The sequence below is a fragment of the Trematomus bernacchii genome, unplaced genomic scaffold (assembly GCF_902827165.1).
Source record: "Trematomus bernacchii unplaced genomic scaffold, fTreBer1.1, whole genome shotgun sequence".
Taxonomy (NCBI): Eukaryota; Metazoa; Chordata; class Actinopteri; order Perciformes; family Nototheniidae; genus Trematomus; species Trematomus bernacchii.
The window spans coordinates 1,950,445-1,968,795 of NW_022987735.1; the positions used below are offsets into that span (position 1 = coordinate 1,950,445).

General features: G+C 39.4%; 1 protein-coding gene across 3 annotated transcripts; it reads right to left on the minus strand.

The window, feature by feature from the left end:
- Window positions 1-1,219: 1,219 nt before the first annotated feature.
- On the minus strand, window positions 1,220-15,247 carry mov10l1 (Mov10 like RISC complex RNA helicase 1). 3 transcript variants are annotated; one of them, XM_034146047.1, is made up of 27 exons: window positions 15,131-15,247; window positions 14,615-14,763; window positions 14,331-14,518; window positions 13,859-14,018; window positions 13,462-13,574; window positions 13,078-13,262; window positions 12,601-12,741; window positions 12,084-12,401; window positions 9,680-9,880; window positions 9,416-9,530; window positions 8,532-8,709; window positions 8,367-8,437; window positions 8,176-8,267; window positions 8,008-8,063; window positions 7,386-7,477; window positions 7,244-7,307; window positions 6,406-6,587; window positions 5,771-5,917; window positions 5,388-5,509; window positions 5,169-5,268; window positions 4,803-4,949; window positions 4,419-4,592; window positions 4,166-4,315; window positions 3,847-3,954; window positions 2,569-2,709; window positions 2,352-2,443; window positions 1,220-1,490 (listed from the first exon to the last, which is right to left on the minus strand). In XM_034146047.1, the coding sequence occupies exons 2-27, from the start codon at window positions 14,709-14,711 to the stop codon at window positions 1,463-1,465; spliced, it is 3,462 nt and encodes a 1,153-aa protein (XP_034001938.1). In that variant the 5' UTR covers window positions 14,712-14,763; window positions 15,131-15,247; the 3' UTR covers window positions 1,220-1,462. The 3 variants fall into 3 exon arrangements, with proteins under 3 accessions (XP_034001938.1, XP_034001939.1, XP_034001937.1); XM_034146048.1 differs by having other exon boundaries at window positions 7,244-7,295; window positions 15,040-15,164; XM_034146046.1 differs by having other exon boundaries at window positions 15,040-15,164.
- Window positions 15,248-18,351: the final 3,104 nt, after the last annotated feature.

Sequence of the window (18,351 nt, forward strand, 5' to 3'; positions counted from 1 at the left end):
AACCGGAAAAAATCTGCCACTTCCTTACAGAGCCCCTCCTCCAACACACAAAAACGCGCTAAAATGATTGGTCGTGCTTTTTACAGTACTACGGCTTCCACAGATTAATTTTTTTTATGTATTTATTGTCAAAGCATTTAATATATTCATTGCTATCGGGATGTTAAGAGCATTCCATGGAATATAACAAAAAGTATTTCTGAAATAAATTACCTACCCCACCTTTAACTCTTTTTAGGGTGCAGCTATAGGTTTTATTTATTTCAAAGTGGGTCAATTTGAATTGTATTTATTTTCTTCAAATGTGCAGAGGACTCCCCAAGTGCTGTGTTTAATTTATTTTAAAGTAGGCCTGTGTATATTTTTTTAATTCTCCTTATAAGAGTTCTTTGTTTATTATTAGAGGTAAACAGTTTTATATAATGTAATAAATAATACAAAAAAACTGTAATTGTTGTCGATGATATAACAATATATACAACTTTATAAGCTATCAAGCTATCAAATATGTTTTGTGGCTCCAGACAAAAAAAAGTGTTGGAAAAGGGGGCAAAATGGCTCTTTTGGTCAAAAAGGTTGCAGACCCCTGCCCTAACCCATTACGTTGTTCGTGTATGATCCCTCTTTAATTTAAAAACCAAGTTATGTTTTAAGCATGAAAGCTGTAGGCCTATAGCTGTCAACTGTTCAAACTGTGATCACCAGTTCAATACATTTGACAAATTCGACTTGGTTTCTACTTATTTGAACATGTATTTATGTATTTATTTATTTTTCAAAATGAATTTTATTTTTGTCAACATTTTTCCCACATTTCTTCTTTTTATAGGACATGTACATTTCGGTTAACCGTTTTTTTGGGGGTCAAATATTCGAATATACATTTGCTTTCAATTTCACATCCATAATGGGTATAGGTATGTACTATGTACATATGTGTATATGTGGGAAGGAAAAATACAGACCGTATAAATGTAACTCACAGTGCCTGACTCAATACAAAAATATATTAAAAAAAGAAATGAGAAAATGCTGCTGTTAAAATATGGAAAGTTAATTTAAAATCCTTTTTGTAGCATTGTTGTGCTGCCTTGGCAGACAAACAGCACAGGACTGCTATGACGCGGTTCACAGTAATTTACCCATATTCGTGGCAGTCCAACAGAAAAATCTTATGCACAGTGAAGCACATCAACTTAATAATCACAGGACACAGAAATAATTGTGCAGTGTAGACAAGCATCATCTTTATTTCTACCCCCCCCCTGATTAGAACTGCATTTGGCTTTCACAGAAACAAGAAATTCCTCTTTTCAAACCAAATCAGTTAACACTGATCACAAACAGTCAAAAGAGAGACAAGCCATGGTAAATTGAAGGGTAAAACAAAAATAAAGTCTTGGAACACGATAAGACAGTCAAGTTGTAGCTGAGGTACACCGTCCATGATTACGTTGTCCTCTTAAGCAATCCTTTGCTCTTCTGCAACTCTGTTGGAGAAAAGGAGAAGCCACCAATAGATTAAAACAGCACTGGCAATTGTCTTGGTAGTAATTATTGTAGCTGCTTGTGTATACTCAGCCATGTAAAAAATAGGATAAATAAATACTTGTCTCAGCAATTTCTTTCACTTTTACTAAAAATCCAACTAACCTAAAAGCAGTGGGTTGTTCTGGACTATATCATATTGATGGGGGTTTTCCCTTACAAATGTCCATGAATTAGGGCTCAGAATATTACGAATTACCTGTATACAAAGTCATCACTAAATATGATGTTAAAGGTAGGGTAGGTAAGAATGGAGAAACCAGTTTGAGTGCGCTAGAATTTGAAAGTACGCAGCCGAAAAAAATGTGCCCCTTCCTTCAGACTTCCTTACAGAGCCCCTCCTCCAACACACACGAACATGACCAATGAGGGCACGAGATAAGTTTGTGCACAGATGGAAGGCTGACAGGCAGGTAGGCCATCCAGTTATTTTAGCCGGGCCGGCTCAGATGATTGGTCGTGCTTTTTACAGTACTACGGCTTCCACAGATTAATTTTTTTATGGATTTATTGTCAAAGCATTTAATGTATTCATTCCTATCGGGATGTTAAGAGCATTCCATGGAATATAACAAAAAGTGTTTCTGAAGTGAATTACCTACCCTACCTTTAATACTAAAGCAGTATTTAATGAATACCTATGACAGTGTCTAAGTAACTGAACATTATAGGCATCAGAATTTGACCTGATGCAGGAACAGTTGTATTAGATTGCATTAGCTTGTACACATTGCACAATAAAGCAGCCACTGTATACAGTTCCATTAAAAATAAAGACTATGACGTCTGATCAGTTGACATACATCTGACACTCTCTGAGGGAGGGAGGGGGGTCACAACCCAGATATGCCCCGTTGATGAAACTGTACTGGAGTAGAGCTCTGAAGCAATGGTCCTGGAAAGAAATGCAGACATTTAAAATACATAAAAGACTCAATATAACACCATTGAATAACATTTTAATAGATTATATACAAATCTAGAATCTAATATTAGTGCTAATAACGTGTTTTTACTCACCATGATGAGGATGTGGGGGTTCCCAACAATTATGAGCAGGGCTTTGGGGCGAGTGATGGCCACGTTGAAGCGTTTGGGGTTGGTCAGAAAGCCGAGAACACTCTGCAAATCATCACTCAGTACGGATTCATTAGAGCGCACCTATATTTCAAAAGAATGAAGTTTACTGAGTAATTGCTAAAATAGGGAATGAACTATGGCAAGGTAGTGAGTGTAGAAGTTGTGATCTTGAGTATTTTTATTCCTATTAAATGGACAATGTCTGAGTTTCAGTTGCCAACCTGATAGAATATTATTGATCCGGTAACTAAGGAACGCTTTGCTTTTAGTTACCTGTGGTTGTTATATTAGTTCATTATTATAAGTAGGGATTTTTATATAAGGGGAAAGGGCACCGTTCTCAACATACTAAAACAAAACAGAGGACTTTTGGAATGAACTGCAAATAAAATGTGATCAACTTCTCCCCCCAACACAAACTACATCAACTGACCACAAGGTGGTGCTAAATTCCTTTTCGTTTGGTAGGTGCTGAAATGTTCACAAAAATAAAAACCCATCTTTCTGAGTGGACCAAAACCTGATGTCCGATACCCATGCTTTCGGATACATCTACTTAAAGGGGACCTATCATGCAAAATGCACTTTTGTACGTCTTTTATACATGAATATGTGTCCCCGGTGTTCCAGGGAACTCACCAAGTGTCAGAAAACACAACCCTCTCTATTTTCCTCCATACCCAAATCTCTAAAAAAGGGGCTGCAACGGATCTGATCAAAACTGATCCAGATTTGAACACTTTCCTGACGTCAGGACAGTGGCGCTACGGCTATTGGGCCAACTCCACCAATCAGGAGGAGACAGCCACGGCATTGCCGTTCGAAAGCGCTGGAGACGCTGTAGTACATATGCCAGGCCTGTAGATGGTGCTGTTGCTCACAGAATCAGCTCTTGCAAAAACAGAGCTAGAAATTGTCAAATTGAGCGAAATGAGGCATGGCTAAAATGCATGATCTGTTTGGTATTTTGAAAAAAAAAAAGTATAAATATGCCTTATATAGGTATGGTCCTACACTATATTATTCAAATATAGCATGATAGGTCCACTTTAACATTTGACATACCTGGATTGAGCCAGAAAACCTATATTGATGGAATTTTGAAACGCATAACTGTATTTTATTCAAAGGACATTTACTGTAGAATCAATAGTCCACTCCAAGAAAGCTGACTATGATGTTTGTAACTTCTATCACACAGATTTAGTTTTTTCCTACCGTAGACATGATGATGACCAGGAACTCTTGTCCTTGGAACTCCTCCACAGAGCCCACTTTGATATCAGACAGGCCGACCTGACCCAGCAGCACTCTGATCTTCTCACACTGGAGAGTGGTATGAAAACAAGGACAGTGCTTTGTTAAGACATGCAAAGCCACTTAAAAGTATAGGGGCCATTGAATCTACCTTGGAGTAGAATATGAATTGACACTGAAAAAGCATTTTTACTTCTTTATTAAGATAGATAAGTTAGATAGCTTTACTTAGGAGAAACCCTAATAATACATATTTCCCAAATGAATCTTGTAGTCTTACTTGTTTCCTGTAGGGGGCGATGATGCCGATGTTCGAGACGTCCACAGGGTTGCAGAGCTTCTTGGCCAGCTGGCAGCAGTAGAACATGACCTGCACCGCCTCCATTGGGTTGAACCATGACGGGTTGTTGCCTTCCCTCAACTCTGTACCCTATGGAAGAGCAAAATCCCTGGATTAGATTTGACGTACATGCCCAATAAACTGGTAACTCTTTGTAGATGCATTATCTTTGTCATTTTAAAATACCACTCACTCTAACTCCATGAAAGAGGAGAGGGAATTCTTTTTTGGGCAGGGTTTTCCACTGGCAGAGAGAGTCTACTACGTCCCTCTGTGCTTTAAAACACAGCTCGCCCTTGTAGAAGAGCTTGGAGGGCAGCGTGAGCAAGGCCTCATGGGAACGGTAGTTGAAGATCAGCTTAGTCACCTGATGCATTAAAAAACCAGATTATAATTATTATAACAGAGCATGCACAATCAAATATTCTTCTAAGATGAATTATTTGTATAGGAAGATATCCTACATACTATCAAATGCCATTTGTATTATCTTTCTTAGTGTCAATGTGCTACTTGCTTTAAAAAAAAACACATTTAATTTGCTAAAAATTATGGATTCAGTGCGCAGTGCACCAACCAGTTTAGGGTTGTAACCCCAGTCATGTCTGGCGTACAGCGGGTTAGCCATCAGCCTCTCCATCAAAGACACCCCCAGGCCAAATGCAGTGGCCAGCTTTGACTTCACTACTGGACCCAGCTGGCAGGGGTCTCCAGCCAACACTACCTGAGCAAGGGAGGGGGAAATGTCATCATTAGTAACAACATAAACATACAATTTGCCTGTTGTAAATGATTAGAAAAAAGTCCAGCTGTCGTTCTTTTTGATCCACAATACAAACACAACTGGTGCTGGTGATCTCACACAATTATGTAATGATTGTCCACAAGACAGAAGCACTGGACAAAGCCTTTGGATGTGAATGTAGTCAGTGTGTGTGCTGACCTGTCCATCTCTCTCTGACAGATAACTCATGGGGATCAGGGACTCAGGTTCTGTGGCCTGGCCGGCTTCATCCAGGAAGACGTGGGTAAAATGTCCCACGCTGAGAAAATATTAAATAGAATCAACAGTAGGTGAACTAAGATAGTAGTATATAGAAGTGAGGGCACATCTGCTTATTTAAACTGTGTACAACTATCCCTGCTACCGCCCAGGACTTACTGTATTCCTATATTATGGAACATTCCAGAGCTGGAGCAAGTGCTGACCACAATCCTGTGGAAAGAGGCGTGGCGGATGTCCTCTCCTGCCTTTGAGTACGCTCTCAGTGCTTCTGGGATGGACTAAGAAAAAAACATACATTTTGGATGATGAGAAATGTACTAAAGTAGATTCAGACACAGCATGTCATCACGACCTCATCTATTATTTAAAAAGATAACTGTACCGCCCCCTCTGGTGGCAGATGTCAATGGCATCTGTACAGACCAGACTGCACAAAGGAGCATGCATATTTCCCTTTGATCATACACACTGTAAATCAGGTGTCTGTTGACAAAGGAAAACTGCACTGTGAATGTCTTTTCCCAGCCGCTGTTAAATACCTCCTCCTGCCTTGAGGATGCGTTGACACGGGCCAAACTCGCAGCATGCAGGAAGCCACTGTGATGAAGGCGGGTGCAGATGAGGTCAGCAGCGCTGTTGGAGGGAGTGCACACGAGAACACGACTACTGGGCAGAAAGTGGTAAACCTGGAGGAAGAAAGAAGTCACACAAGCAGAGGAGCAGAATGGAAGTAAGCTTAAGACTGGGCATAAGACCTAATGCTGACCTATTCACTATTGCAGCTAAAAGTTGCAGAGGCATTTCCCCATTAATACCAGTTTTATCAACAGGTTTACAGTGTAGCTGTCCATACAACAACGTAAGACCTACCCGTTTGGATTTATACATCTGGACAGTATTTGTGAATCACTTTTTTCAGAGATTGAAAATATAAACACAGAGGATATAATTGAAAAATTAAAATGACCATGGGCAAGGTCTGAACAATTTTATTAAATCAAACCTATAAAAGTGTTAAATATATTTGTTTAGGACTACTAAATTATGTTTTTGCACAAGAGTCTTAAAGCACTGGACTGATATATCAGTTTATATTTATTGAAAGGGTTTCTTTAAGTTGGCTAGTTGGAAGATATTAATTAACATAGCTTCTGATTAGGAAGATGATATGTACCTGTAGTATGGCTTCTATGACGGTGATGGTCTTTCCCGTGCCCGGAGGTCCAAACAGCACATAAGGAATGGGCCGACACTCCCCTTCCAGGATCCTCTTCACCGCCTCTCTCTGAGGGGGGTTCAGGTCCGGGTTAAAGAAGTGCCCTGCACTGGGGATGGGCTTGGATGGCAGTGTTCCTCCTAAAAGCAATGAAACACTTGTCAATTATATACTCAATCTGATATACACAGGCAAATCTTGGACCAACTAAACACTAGGGCTGTCCCAAATACCATTTTTCGGGCTCCGGATATTCGGTAGTAATCAGCAGCAGGGGGGGGGGTGCGTAGTAATCACCAGCGAACCGCTTCAACACGTGTATTTCGGTTTATTCACGGCATTCATTTTGTTATTCTACACTATTGTTGTTTTATAGTTATTTGTTAATGTATACAACCCAGTGTTCTTTGAAATTGAAAAGGATATTGCATTGTGTTTGTTACTTTCGTTCAGTTGTATATCTTAAGTGTAATTTGGCTTGGCTTCCTATTTTGTATGGACATGCTTTTATTTTGAAGGAGAGTTAGCGCTATTGACAGGATGTTGTTGTTGCTATGGAAACAACGTGACGGAGATTAACGGAGAAAAAGTAATATCTACATATAAAGGCGGAGAAAGTAAACGATAACGTTTATGGTTAAGTGTTAGCACCCCCCGAAGAGGCACAAGCTCTTACGTTGATATTGGAGTTTTCAATAAATTCAAAAAAAAAAAAAAACGAATCACGAAATTGAAACCCGAATAGTACTCCAACAAACGAATATTCGGGTACAGCCCTACTAAACACTAAATGTACCTTTAGTCTGCGTGGCCTTTGACTGCATGTCCATGGAAACCTTTCCATTTTCCTTGGTTGGAATCTGGTGTTGAAATACAATTACACTTAAATCAAAACCAAGAAAATAAATGACAATGTGTTTAAATCTTTAAGTTTTCACCTCATTGCCCGTTGCTTTGTTTTGCTCTGTCTCATCGCTCCACTTCCCTGTCCACTGATGGGTCTGAACAGTCACTTTAGAGGGGAAGAGAACTGCACAACAGGGTGAAAATGACAGAAATCTTACTGTGATACAAAACAACAGCAGGGTAAACCAAGATGGACTAGCAAAAATGCGAGGTACAAACAGCGCCCTCTGGAGGCGAGCTGGTGGTAATGTCAATGCGTGTCGTGAAAGAATGATTTTTCTATAGTGTATCGCTTTGCTGGTGAAATAATGACCACAGAAGTTCACTTCTTTCTTAGAGTCTTCTTAAATTGACTGATAAAGAATGTATTAGATTTGTTTTCATTTGTATAGTGAAGAAGAAAACAACATTGTCAAAATCATTATCTGCTTTTTTATAGGGAAAATGATTTCACTATTCATAAGTATAGTGTATCAATTAGAACATTTTCATTCCAATTAATTTCAGGGGGATACTTTCTTCAAAGATGCCTTATAATGTACCTTTCAAAGAGTACTGCATATTGCACATAACTGAATGTACACTTGACTTATGGTGTCTAAAATGCCAGGAAACTACCAGAATTAAAGTAATTTGAAAAGAACCTTAACTTACTATTCCCAAACTGCTTTGTGTGTTCAAGTGCGTAGTGACACCGTCTCGTAGGCAATCTGATGATGTAAGCAGTCAACATATGCTGTATTATAATCATTAAGCATCACTGTTGGGTTAAATATTTGTACATTTATTTGATGTAATAAAAATCACATCCTCTTTTCTAACCTGTTGTAAGAGAACTCAACATCGAGTGGCTCCCCGAGGTAGCTGCGCTGAAACTCCGAGTTCACTCTCAAACTCACAGTCTCATCATTGATCTGAGTGTTAAAACAGAACATTAGATTAAATCTCAAGAGCATTTCTGTTTGATAACGCACAACATGAAAGATGTCTCAGATTATAAAACATTTCCTTACCTCTGTTACATAACTAACATACTCCATCACCACTCCGTCACTCTGTGGTTTCTTCAGTAATATTCTGTCCCCTGCAGAGCAAACTTTTCAAAACCCTTCTTGTGTTCCACAGAGGAAATCATAACATTAGCAATAGTTCAACAATGATAAAGAAAGGCCCCTCACCTATATTGAGATTGGGTCTGCCTTCGGACAACCCAAGGACCTCTAGGTGCAGGTAGACCGCTCCTTTCTTGAGGAGGGCCCCGTGGATTGTTTGTTCTTTCATTTCCCTCTCTGCATGCAGCTCATCCAGCCAGAGAAGGAAGGAGAAACGCAGATGCATGTTGGATGGTGAGAGAACCTGAGCAAACAGGCACAGCAGGAGAAGGAAGATGGGATTTTTCAGTTGGTCCCTCATGGCAAATTCTATTTTCTTCTGTGTCTCACCACAAGGAAAATTGCATAAGTCTGCGATTGGCCGTGTGGATTTTGAAAGGATACTCGTCCTATTCCGCTATCTATTTAGCAAAGGATATGCCGCTGCCTCTTGTTTAGTGTGGCCCACAACGATTGGATTAGGTTAAAAAATATAAAGACAAACTAAAGCGTTTTTCCCTCATATTCCATTATAATGTGACTGTGGAAAAAACATCCCTGTGATAATACGGGCCCACGGCTTTGTTACGATGCAAATTCAGAGATGATATATTGATTGGGCGGTGGTGGTCACCAGTTCAAGTCCCGGCAAGACCAAGTGCTACCGAGGTGTCCCTGAGCAAGGCACAGTTACCTACACTGCCCCCCAGGCGCCGTTCATAATGGCAGCCCACTGCTCATAACCCTAGGATGAGTAAAATGCAGAGAAACCATTTTGTTACATGGTACCTGTACTGTGTAATGACAATAAAAGTGCAAAAAAAGAAGATTGTTCAAATTATTGGTCGCACCATTATCAAAAGCTGAATCAACAAATGTATGCTGCAGGTAGGCTTAATCCAACCCTCTCCATCTTTAACTTGTATTACCTTGTTCTACATAACCAGCTTAACTTAATCCCATCTCCTCACCTCTCCTAAGCAGGGCTGAACCACCAGCACGTCGCTCTGAGCATCCACACAGTCTCTGAGAGCCTGGGGCAGCGGGTAGTTGGGTAGGAAGTTTGGCAGTCGTCGCTTCGTAATCCTGCAGTTGGATGATTCAATCACAAATAAAGATAAATAATAATGCAAAACTATTTTCCAGGAGCACCTTGCATACAATATTTACGAATAGTTTCATTTGAGCCTTGATGCTTTTTGTCAGCAATAGAAACAAAATCCGTTGTGTGATACCTTGGTGCGTCTTTTGGAGCAGAGATAGTTATCACTTGACCAGGCACTGTGGAGGAGGCCTGAGTTGCTTCTCTAGGAGTGTAGGGCACTGAGGGCTGCAGCAGGGTCTCCTCTTTACTCCCCACTGTGACCTTCAGGCGCCTCCCGATGGTGAAAGAGGAGAAGTGCAGCAACAGCAGCTCAGCGCAGCTTCCCAGGCTCCTGAGCAATTTCCCACATGGAATTTAGTTTTACATTCAAACAAAATCTCCAGAGACTGTCCAATTAACAGAGCTTATTTTATATGGCAAGACAGATTCCACAGACTTTCCATTCTACTTTTGTCTTTTTGATCCATTACTCCAACGGTTTCTTTCATTTATCTATGCAGGAATCCTGAAGTCAAATGTAATACCTTTTAAGACCTTTTTTTAAGACCCTTTCCATACATTTTAAGACCTCATCGCCACTTCGAGTTTTAACCGGTTACATTGGCGACACACTTTACCTCACATTGACTATATACAGTATTGATTGTCCTTCCTCCTTATCTTCCAACCATTTGGACGCAAACTTGCATTTCCCCATAACGATGTTCAACAACCGGCGTAAACGGACCTTCGCACGCTATCAAGCAGTGAGTGTGCGATGTCCTGTTCAGATGATGTCAAATCCAACGGGATGCCATAAATAAACTACACAGTAGGGCTGTGCAATTAATCGTATTTTAATCTCGATTACGATTTTGGCTTGCAACGATTACGAAAACAATGTAATCGAAATAAAACGATTATTATTTTTATTAAAAAAAAAAAAAAAAAATGTAATTTTTTTTTTTTTATTGGTTTTTCTGTTGAATTATACTTAACCTGTTCCACTCGGAGCCTGTTTTTCAGGTCTCAGGCTCGAAAATGACATTCCCAGAACAAATGACCATATCTTCCCTTCTAAAAGGGTTAAATTAATAATCTTTTTTCTCAAAGTAATGATAAACCTGTGAGTTGGATGTAGAAGTGTCAGAATCAATATAGATGTTTTTTATTTTAAAGAAAATTCAGATTTTACATAGTAAAAAACTGTAAATTATAGTGTCCGTCCAAAAATTATTTTTTACAGATAGTGAAAACTACCCTTGGATGATGGGTTAGTAGACTAAAAGCTTTAGGAATCCAAAGTACAACATATAATAAGTACCCTGTATCAAGATTGATGCAAAACAAGTGAAATTTGACCTTTTTAGAGAGATTTAGCCAAAAACTGGGCCATCTGGGGTCATTTGGGTGGATTTGACCTATCTCTGGCCCCCCTTGCTCGATTTGGTTGGTTGACATACCCTTGTGACCGTTAGAGCCAATAGAATCGAAGGGGGAGGACAACACCCACACAAGTTGTAAAGAAAAAATGTGGGCGCTTCGCGTGTGGAAAACGAAACCAAAGTGGAGGAATGTCTCCTTCTGGAGTTTGGAAACTAAAACGCAGTTGTATTGCTTATGGATTATCAGAAATAATTTCAAAGAAGGCACAGACACATAGGATGAACCTATGGATTAACTGCAGCATCGTTTTTTTATCGTTTTAATGCCATTGAAGACCACTTTTGACCAAGGTAAGCCATATTTACGTGTTTAGCTTCTTAGCTCCACATGTGATGATGTACGCTTTCGTTGATAGCGTCGCGAATGTTTATCACTGAGTGTTGAGGTGGGCACCGTTAGATTCAGTGTCTCCAGGACACCAAAAACGAGTGGTTGGCTGTGCATCTAGGATAAGTAATAAGGGAGTTATGAGTGAGTTTAAGTGCCTTTGTAGGTCCCGTTTTTTCGATCGAGGCTAATTCAGAGGCTGAGTGCTAGCATTGTGGGTTTTTTTTTTTTTTTTAAATTAAAAAGATCAGTTAGCTGAGTTTCTTCCCGTTACATGGATATAACACATTCATAGTTTTATTCAATATTAAGATTCCTTAGACGTTGTTTCCTGCAAATGACGCGTTTATCCGCCCGGTACCGGGGGGAAGGTGTGAAACAGGTTAAAGTTCAGGGTAATCAACTGTTAAAAACATACTGTTCAACATTTTTTTTTCAATATATGGATGTTTTCAAAGTAAATGGATAATCGTTTTTAATAATCGTAATATCAATTATTGACCAAAATAATCGTGATTATGATTTTTGCCATAATCGCACAGCCCTACTACACAGAATCACACTACACACCTACGCAATGATTACATTCAGGCAAACTGTAGAATACAACCTCTTTGGACAATTTATATACTTATTGAAAACAAGCTACAAAATGTAATACCTTGAAAATGCCGTTTAATACTTTTTAATAGCCTTAATTTTCGCTAAATTTATTTATCAACTTTTAATATTTTTTAAGACCCCACGGACCCCCTGCTATGAGTTCCAAAAAAATAACTTACTTTGCTTGGCATGCTACGACAATAGGCAGCCTCTCTCCTGGTGGAATATCCACATTTCTGTCCTCTCTCTTTACACCAGGGGAATGGATAGTCTCCTTCAGCACCTCGTCATTTTCTTTCTTTACCTCCTTTGCATAACCACCTTGTTTTTCTGAAGACTGCGAGCAGTTTTGAGACTCTTGGCCGTTTTCTCGCAAAGGCTGTTGTTTCTGTCTCAGTGGTTTGAAGTCTTTGACAGAAACCAGGAGGAACTGTCCCTCTGAGTCCCAGCCAGCGATGTCACAGAACTTCAGTGTGTGGGTCTCTGAACCTTTATTTCTGATATGAGAGGGATACAATGTAATAAATGCAGCGTATTGTGCCAAGGGTGGATTTGAGAGATTTGTTTCCCAGAAGACCAATGATGAGGATTTAAACTACAATATTGGACAATAAAAAATGACAATCATAAGCGTTTGTAACTAGTGCTTTGATATTTCTTAACTTTGAATATTTCCTTTCTACTTCGATCACTTACTGTATCCAAAACACCATCTCTCGCTTCTCGCCAATCATCAGATCCCCAAACTGGCCATAGTCCGATACATGCAGCCCCCCTTTGTTTTCCAAAATACTCTGGAGTTCAGTCTCTGGGAGACGTGTAATGGAAATATTCTCACTGAAACAAAAAGAAAAGAAGAAAAACATCAAAATATTCATCTGTATCACCCTTATCAAAAGTTTAATTAATCTGGAAAATACCATTATACTTCTGAAGAACTTTAAATAATTCGACAATTCAGACATTTATTTAGCTAAAATAGTGGGGGAAAGTAGACCAAATCTTAAGTTCCAGCTTGCTGCTTCCTTGTCGTATTAAACTGAATATCTCAGACTTTTGGTCAGAATAAACAAGACATTTGAACACCATGAGATCCTTTTTTTCCCCATTTTAGGATAATCTTTAATTGTTGTTGCAGCCCTAAAAATAGTAATAGTAATCTAAATCCAATACCTCTGGCAGGGTGCCATGCACAGGGCCCTCCAACTGTATAAGGACTGACTGCTCTCCACCATCACTAGGTTGACCATATGTCCTGGCAAAGGCTGGTAGTGGGCAGGCAGCAGCAGAGAGTCCAGGTTGTAGAACACACTGTCCTCCACCACTCCATTTTTACCATAAGCGCTGGTCACACGCACCTGGAGATAAACGTTTATTCAAAGGAAGTAAGAGTAGTGAAACAGAATTGGATAGTACAGACATGAATGAGCATTTAATCATTACCACTTCATCAGAGTTAGGAACAATGCCAACTTTCAACAATGCAACTGAAGTACTAAAAAAATGAATAAATTGTATTGAGTGGGTATAGTTAAAAACATTGAATGATGCCATTACCTGGTCTAGGCGGCTGTAGCGTAAAGGGGCCACAGAACTAGCCTGGGTGGTCCATTGGGTAGGATTGACAAAATATTTAGCTTGGACCCAGTCTCCTTTCATTGGCTCATAACCTGACACAAATAAGAGAGAAAATACAAAAGTGTGCCAACAGGCAGGAAAGTTAACATCAGCCTTCAGCCAAGTGCTAATAAATATTGGTGTGGCTGCAGGTTTGTCAAATCTACTCTCGGTTACCAAACATCAACTGTAAAATTATGGCAGTAAAATCTGTTAGACAGGCTGGACGGTTATGGAGACCCACAGTGGGTGTGGACAACAAAGTTAATGTAAGAAAATGATTGTGGGGTCAAGAGGCTCACAATTTTAGCGTGTGAAGTACAGTAAGCATGGGTACCTTCCCATAAGCTGCTGCGTGGGAAGTATGTGGTCTGGTTTATGTAGCCACCATCTCCATCAAATGATGTGACTGTGCCAATGAGAGGCCGCAGCTGCATACTGTCAGCTTCTAAGGAGGTACTGCCTCCTTCCTCCCAAGCATCTGCACTCTTCTCCACCTAAATGACAAGATGAAACGGTGCAAGTTGGACAATTTCTGTCATGACTGTCCTATTTTTCTTATTGAATCACTGCCATTAGAATTAACAATACACAATGTAAGGCTACATTCACACATAGGCCTCAGACACATCTCTATCAACACAAACTCTTGATGGAAGACAGGAAAATGTTTAATTTGGATTCTGACTTTTGATTAAGATGGAGCATATATATGCAGACCCGACCGATCACAACTTAATTCACATCAGGTAAACATAAATTGTATGATGTTAGCAAATTCATGCTGGAGCAAAGAACCGGATTCTCACCCTTAAAGCTTTCCACCCCCCTTGGGCACCATCACGTACTGCTACGCAGTTCACCACGTCCCCTTCTTTCAGAGGTATCCCGCCCAACACTTCTCCGGTGGTGAAGTAGATAGCATCGTCGATCATGCCATAGTCGAGGCACAGCTGGGTCACCACACTGCCCCGCAGGTTGCGAATGTTTTCCTGGCCTGACAGCCAAAAGAAATGCATGGCATGACATATGCTGCTGTGTGTTGATATTGTAATGCTTGAACTTATTATACTTAGAAGAATGTTGCATTTACCTGTTGCATCAGAGCAAAGGCCCTCTCCATCAGCCTCTCCAGTCCTCCACAATGGAGAGGCCAGCTTAGACAGCATGCATCGCACAGCAGTTAGCATATTATCTGCAAAATGGTAACTTAGCTGATGTAGCTAGCGTTAGATTTCCACACTAGGAAAACAAAAAAGCAGTTTTTATTAACCTTGCAAACATTTGTCACCTGACGTTATTTACAAGCTTTTACGTTTTGGATATTATTTTTACAAGGCATTTACTCAGTTCGCTTACACGTCCAGGCCAGGGACAAACAAAAAGCTAATACAAAATATAGTCATTTCTAAATAACAAAGAGGCTAGATAGTTAGCTAATTTCAAAGTTAGCTAGAAGAAAATGCTAACTACAACATTATATTACTTCCGAGCTAATGTTAGTTAGCTAAAAGTTACCTTAGCTATAGTACAAAAGGCGGAGTATGAAGGAACGAAATTGAGAACATTATTCAACGAACAAAGTATAGGTGAGTTAATTATAAGTTACCGTTCTCAAACCAAATAGTAGCTTAAGTAACGACAAACTTCACGTGGTGTTGGGGTGGAGACCTCCTCGTTGGTACGCATTTCACATGTACGCTTACGTGCGCGCCGCCGCTTGGTCACCGCGAGGGGAGGTGTAATGAGAAATGTGGTGAACCTACCAGAAATGTAGACGACTCTGATACTATAAGTCACCGGAGATATGTAGTTTGTATGCTCTGTATTCCTCCATGGTTGGATGAGTAAATAAAATCATTTGCATGTGAGTTTTATCTATGTTTAAAATGTAAATAGAACGTTTGTGACCCCCCTGCTTTCTTTGTCTTTTAGTTTTAAAGTTGATACCTTAAGGCCTAAACGTATTTTTTGAGAGTGGTAAAGACTTATTGACCTAAAAAAATTGTGAGGCACAAAAATGTCTGTATAAATCACAGAGGTATAATATATTGTGTTCACTGTTGTTTGTTTTGGCTAAAGCAGTTAGACGTTAATTCTGCATTGAAATAAATCTTACATACAGATTTGGAAGTTGTTAGCAGATGGCTAACTCCACTGGGTATGTCACCACTGTAGATTAATAGGGACTTCATGATGTATATCCAGAACCAAAAGCCCTGTGAACACTTTTGCTTTTACACAATTTAGTGTATGCAATGCAGTAGGACATTTGTCACAGCTATCCAGCTTGCATTGTAGGCACATTTGAGAATTACTGCATCAGCTGTTTACTCGCCAACTGTCTCATTCACCTCTCTGCTCTTGCAAATGGACAGTGTTTTTGGCACTTACTGTAATGCCAAACACTTATTCTGAAGATTTGACACCTGGAAGGAAACCATCAACTGTGTTCCTTCTAAACAACACACATTTGCCAGTGTGTCCTCTGTTGCTTTTCTGAATTCTGGACAAACTGTACTGATGAGTCATCAGTCTGCTCATCTCATGACATGGTGTGAAATGTTCCCCTGTCATTATCCTTCTCTCCTACACTGTCAAAGTGAACATCACAAAACCAAACTGCTTCATGCAACTCAGTATTATTTCATTGTAAGATCAAGCTTTGACATGGCCACATTGATAGTGTTGCTGCCAGGTTTCAGCCTTCACTCTCTCATGTCTTAGTATTAAAACCATATTTTGCTTTTATTCCCCCCTGTGTGCTTACCAGCAGGGCTGTAAATATGTGGGTGTGTGTTTTTGTAAGCAATGCCAATGGCCCAAGGGATTCTGACTATCCATGGCCAAATCAATTCAGGCACTTTGGAGATTAATTTCAGGCAGGGCTGCCAAAGTGTAACATATATCACAGGCTATAAACTTTTAAAACATTTTCTTCTGGCAGCTCTTCTGTAGATGGTAAAATCTGTTCTAATGTGTCGTCTAACTTATTTAGATACATCTTTGGCATTCACTGTAGGTTTCATGGCTTAATATGAGTGAACTCAATCACATGCAAGCATACATTGTAAGCAGAGACTTTGTCACTGTCATTGTGACTCTCTTTTCAGACATTAAGTATGCCAGTTCAGACATAGTGTGTGTTTTAGGACCCTAACCGTCTACTTAATCACTGCCAACCATCTCTCAAATTGTACCATCTATTTTTACGATGTTGGAATTATATTTTACTGCCTACCAGGGCAGTAGCCAGGATTTAAAGAATACTGAGTCCAAATTAGCCGAGCACAGCTTCAAAAATGTTTGACACAGCCACCCAAAAATGTCTTCTCTGACATTTCTAAATTGTATTAATGAAATTCACCTTTCATTTGGAGCTTAACATTTGGTGACTCCTTGAAGGAAACATGTTTGAACTTCCCACCAGCACAACACTGTAATCCATTCCAATAAATATAAATGAATGTCAGTACTGAGCACATTTGAAGTGTCAATAGATTCAAATTGACACCAAGTAATCACAACAGTTTTGATTGTATCAGACAATGTTCCTGAGCAGATGAAGTTTGCCCAGTTGTCATGTGATTCTAGATTACAGTTTTTCTGAGCACTTTGCTGATATTGCATCCATATTGGCCTCAAAATTGATATTTAAGGTTTTTTTCTTGAACTTGGAAACACTATTTGATGAAGCTGTCCCTAAAGGTTTTATTTAGTAGCTGTTCTGGAGTTTTTGATCATTTACCACCATCTTTCAATGTTTTAAACTTGTTAATTCACAATTATAATTACCCTAATTGCTGTGCCGCATAACTTTAGCAAAACAAAAAATGGACATGACGTTTACTGTGGTTTGTTATTTGTCTTGTGAAATTAAAACTCTCTACAAGCAGATTTCACACAGCATGAAGAATGTTAAAAAAAACTGTCTTTTTTTTTTTTAAAGTATGCTTCGGAAAATGTTCAACAGTTAAGTGAGGGTAAACCCTGTAGGATTTGCAGTTAATGGTCTTGCAAAAAGCTGTAAAACATGCAAAAACACTGATACGGCCTATATGGCAGAGCAGTTATGGTTGATTTACTGCTGTTCCTAAAAAGCATTTTTATGGTATAGGAGGTTTTTAAAAGTGTGTGCCTTTGGGAGATTGTGGCAAGTGATAGCACATTAACATTTCAAGTTTATACATGAACCATTAAAGCTGTTTCCACGGGGGCTGCCTAGAATCATACACTGTATTTTCAAGAGCACATGGGCCAGTCATAGTTTTATGTTCATCTGTCTGAGGGCTCAATGGAAGGAGTTTATTCTCTTAATCCATATCTGCAATGTATGTGCATATATTTCATATGTCTGTGTAATGAGTAGTGTAATGTGTAGTTTTTCCTAGAGAAGTACTTTGACTTGACATTGATGTGATGCTTCCTCATCACTAGAGGGCAGTGGAGGCACTCTTTGTACACAAATTAACTACTGTCTTTGCTGCAGAGTGCAAGTGAGGCCAAGGGATGAATCAGATCAGATACTAATCTCAGTCTGTGTTGCTAAAACTGGACACTCTACTTACACTGCTCAATGACAACAAATACCAGGAATGCCCAGAAATGATGCCAGCTATTCTCAGGACTGTAGGAAAAAACAAAATCCCCTCTTTCTTCGGGCTAGACTTCCCCTTCGTAATTAGCAGATAAATATGAACAAGGAGTCATACAATCTGACTACGTGATGGAATTTGAGAGTTGTCTAAGTGCCCATATTGCAAAAAATAAGCATGTCAACAAAAACATGTTTACAGAATTAATTGAAATTACACCAAATTAGGCCAATAA